Source organism: Etheostoma cragini, chromosome 6 (genome assembly GCF_013103735.1).
Source record: "Etheostoma cragini isolate CJK2018 chromosome 6, CSU_Ecrag_1.0, whole genome shotgun sequence".
Lineage (NCBI taxonomy): Eukaryota > Metazoa > Chordata > Actinopteri > Perciformes > Percidae > Etheostoma > Etheostoma cragini.
The window spans coordinates 28,579,977-28,584,099 of NC_048412.1; the positions used below are offsets into that span (position 1 = coordinate 28,579,977).

The following is a 4,123-nucleotide window of genomic DNA, read 5'->3' on the forward strand; positions in this document are numbered from 1 at the left end:
CAAATGGAAGTGTTGTTGAAATAGTATTGAGTAAAAGTTGACATATTCCAGTCTGTGATTATCATCAACATCCATTCCATTTTAGTCTCAATAATTCCTAATTTCTGCTTTTCTAATCTTCTAATTATGTGTGTGCGTGTGCGTGTGCGTGTGCGTGTGCGTGTGTGTGTGTTTGTGTGTGTGTGTGTCTCCCTTTGAATGCTAACGTGGTTTTGTCCTTCAGGCTGCTGTAACGTGATCTGCTCCGACAAGACGGGAACTCTGACCAAGAACGAGATGACCGTCACTCAGCTGTTCACGTCGGACGGACTCCACGCTGAGGTCTGACCCCCCCCACACACACACACACACACTCACACACACACACACACACACCCCGTCCTGTCTCTTAAAGGCGAAATCCCCAAAAATGAAACAAAAGAAAGAGGAATTAGAGGTCTACTTTTCCCCGGTTGGACTTCCTTTTTGACGTGTGTGTGACGTTGTGTTGCAGGTGACGGGCGTCGGCTACAACGGAGCGGGGGAGGTGTTGCTGGACGGGGAGGTCGTCCACGGCTTCTCCTGTCCCTCAATCAGCAAGATCGTGGAGGTGAGTGGACACATCGGGGCGGCTGCACGCCCAGGGACGTCTTTGTCTTTAAAAATGGGTTAAATGTGCAAAACGTGACTTTTCAAAAAATGTATATTGTCTGACTCACGCCACATGAAAGTGTTTTATCATCAAAAAAACACGACTCTTCATTTGTTAACAGAGAAAAGTTTTTGACATGTCTCTCTGTCTGTCTCTCTGGCTGTCTATCGCTCTGTCTGTCTATCTTAATGTCTGTCTCTCTGACTATCTCTCTCTCTCTGTATGTCTCTTTGTCTCTCTGTCTGTCTCACTGTCTGTCTCACTGTCTGTCTCTCTATCTTAATGTCTGTCTCTCTGACTATCTCGCTCTCTCTGTATGTCTCTTTGTCTCTCTGGCTGTCTCTCTCTCTGTCTCACTGTCTGTCTCTCTATCTTAATGTCTGTCTCTCTGACTATCTCTCTCTCTCTGTATGTCTCTTTGTCTCTCTGTCTGTCTCACTGTCTGTCTCACTGTCTGTCTGTCAATCTCTATGTCTGTCTCTCTGACTATCTCTCTCTCTCTCTCTCTCTGTATGTCTCTTTGTCTGTCTCACTGTCTCACTGTCTGTCTCACTGTCTGTCTGTCTGTCAATCTTAATGTCTGTCTGTCTCACTGTCTCTGTCTCACTGTCTGTCTCTCTCTCTCTCTCTGTCTGTGTGTCTCTCTGTCTGTCTGTGGTGTTAGGTCGGCTGTGTGTGTAACGACTCCGTCATCAGGAACCACACTCTGCTGGGACGACCGACGGAGGGAGCGCTGATCGCCCTCGCCATAAAGGTAAACACGCACACGCACGCACACACAGACGCACACACACACACACATACACACACACACACACACACACACACACAGACCCACACACACACACACAGCTCCTCCACTGTGTGATCCAGCTGTGTCTCTGTCCTCCAGATGGGGCTGGAGAGCCTGCAGCAGGAGTACGTCCGTCTGGAGGAGCACCCCTTCAGCTCGGAGCAGAAGTGGATGGCGGTCCGCTGTGTCCACCGCACCCTGCAGGTCTGCATGTCCTCCACCTGCATGTCCTCCACCCACACGTCCTCCACCTGCATGTCCTCCACCTGCATGTCCTCCACCTGCATGTCCTCCACCTGCATGTCCTCCACCTGCATGTCCTCCACCTGTACTCAGCCAGCCAGAGAACCTCTTTTCACCAACGTGGCAGCAACGAAACTGCATAGCGTCCCTTTAATTCTGTTCTTAAAATCTACAGATCTACATTTAATATCATCAGAATCAGAATCCGCTTTATTTGCGAGGTATGAGGACACATACGAGGAATTTTGCTTTGGATCCTAATTGCTCACAATGCGCCTACACATACAAAACAATCCACAAAACAAACAATACGCACACACCAATATATATACACACTAATATAGACAGGTTGAGCCAGTAGTGCAACGAAGAGTACAACGTATGCAGGAGTAAATTATGATAGTTATTATTTTAATTGTGTAGCGAAGGAGGCTGGAATAAATAGAATAAATATAATTATTTTATTATATTACAATATGAACAGCTCTGAAATATAGAATGATGAATAAATAAGAAATAATAAGTGGAATAATATCGTGTCTTAAAAGACAGATTTTCTTCTAATTAAGAAAAAGTCCTCCCTCTCTTCCTCCCTCCTTCCTTCCCTCCTTCTCGCCCTGCCATGCTCCCTCCCTCCCTCCCTCCTGTTCTCCCATCCTTTCTCCCTCCTTCCCTCCATCCTTCCTCCTTTCTTCCCATCCTTCCTCCTTTGCTCCATCTCGCCCTGCCCTTCACCCTCCCTCTTTCCCATTCTCCCAACCACCCTCCCTCCTTCCCTCCATCCCTACCTCCTTTCTTCCTTCCCTCTCGCCCTGCTGCACTCCCTCCCTCCCTCCTGTTCTCCCATCCTTCCTCCCTCCCTTTTGCCCTACCCTTCACCCTCCCACCTTCCCTCTCTCCCTCCTTCCCTCTCTACCTCCTTTCTTACCGCCCTCCTCACCTCCTTCTTTCCTCCCTCCCTCCAGGATAAGCTGGGAGTTTTCTTTATGAAGGGGGCGTACGAGCAGGTGATCCGCTTCTGCAGCTCGTATAACAGCCGAGGATCCACGCTGTCTCTGAACCAGCAGCAGAGGGAGCTGTACCAGCAGCAGATCAGCTACATGGGCTCAGCTGGGCTCAGAGGTACACAAACCAGGGTCCTGTTTTAACCACCTCAAACGCAAGAGTCTCCGCCCGATGTGAGGAGAGTGCAGACATGAGTCGTGCATGCTCAGATTTAAACGGTTTACGACATAACTGTCATACTGAGATTAGTGAAATCCATGACATAATAAAGTTTTCTCATTATGAACAATAACAGAAGATGGGAATTGTTTCAGAAACGTTGTAGCTATCTATGGTTGGTTGATGCTAACGTTAGCTCAAAACACCATTCACCTGACAGCTTTTGTTGTGTTTGATGCTAGCTTGTAGCTAAGCTAGCAGTGAACCAACTTGGTTAAGTAGGTCCATTTTTACTGTGTTGACGCTACAGAAGTCTCTCGTTAGCATCTCGGAGGCTACTTCAGACGTTACAGAAGTCTCTCGTTAGCATCTCGGAGGCTACTTCAGACGTTACAGAAGTCTCTCGTTAGCATCTCGGAGGCTACTTTTGAGCCTCTTTGGGTTTTGAGCTAACGTCAATCAACCATAGCAAGCTACAACGTTTCTGAAACGATTTCCATCTTGTGTTATTGATTGTAATGAGAAAACTTTATTATTTCATGGATTTCACTAATCTCAGTGTGGCACACAACCCCAAAAGGCAGTAACGGCTAAACTGAAAGGACAACACCCCTTGTACCACCACATTGTTTGTGATTATTAGACTATGATGTAGACTTACTGTATCAAGCCCTTTGATATATGAGAAGAAATAGTCCCACACTACATGGAACTTCCCTTTAACACTGTTACTCTTGGCAATGACATGTCTGTTAATGAAACTAGATGCAGATCAACAACACAGACATATACAGTGACGTGTGTCCCTGTCCCGTCCCCTCTCTTCTTTTTTTAGTCCTGGCGTTTGCGTCCGGTTCCGAGATGGGGAACCTGACCTTCCTGGGTCTGGTGGGCATCATCGACCCCCCGAGGTCCGGGGTCAAAGAAGCCGTGGGCGCGCTCATCAGCTCCGGAGTCGCCATCAAGATGATCACTGGAGACTCCAAGGAGACCGCCGTGTCCATAGGTCAGAGGGGGGGGGGATGGGCTTTCGGGGATAAACCATCACACAGACTCAGCTTTATCTAGACTGAGGGGACATAAAAATACAAAATGCAACAAGATTTGAACATGGTCCCCAAAATGATAATGTATTCTCATGTGAACTACTCATGTCAGAACAGACATAACGTTCTTATATTACCAGAAACCAGACAAACCCGCTTAATATCTAATAAAGTTAGTTTTACTCCACTAACCATCCGTGTGTGTGTGTGTGTGTGTGTGTGTGTGTGTGTGTGTGTGTGTGTGTG

The 4,123-nt window shown here is 47.3% G+C and overlaps 1 protein-coding gene across 1 annotated transcript in view; it reads left to right on the forward strand.

Moving 5' to 3' along the window:
• Positions 1-3,899, forward strand: part of LOC117945908 (calcium-transporting ATPase type 2C member 1-like) — a 13,446-nt gene extending 9,547 nt beyond the window's left edge. The window contains exons 2-7 of the mRNA XM_034873643.1: positions 224-321; positions 494-589; positions 1,296-1,385; positions 1,524-1,628; positions 2,633-2,789; positions 3,667-3,899. Of these exons, the coding sequence (XP_034729534.1) occupies positions 277-321; positions 494-589; positions 1,296-1,385; positions 1,524-1,628; positions 2,633-2,789; positions 3,667-3,899 (726 nt within the window). The 5' untranslated portion in view covers positions 224-276. The remainder of the gene's footprint in view (positions 1-223; positions 322-493; positions 590-1,295; positions 1,386-1,523; positions 1,629-2,632; positions 2,790-3,666) is intronic.
• Positions 3,900-4,123: the final 224 nt, after the last annotated feature.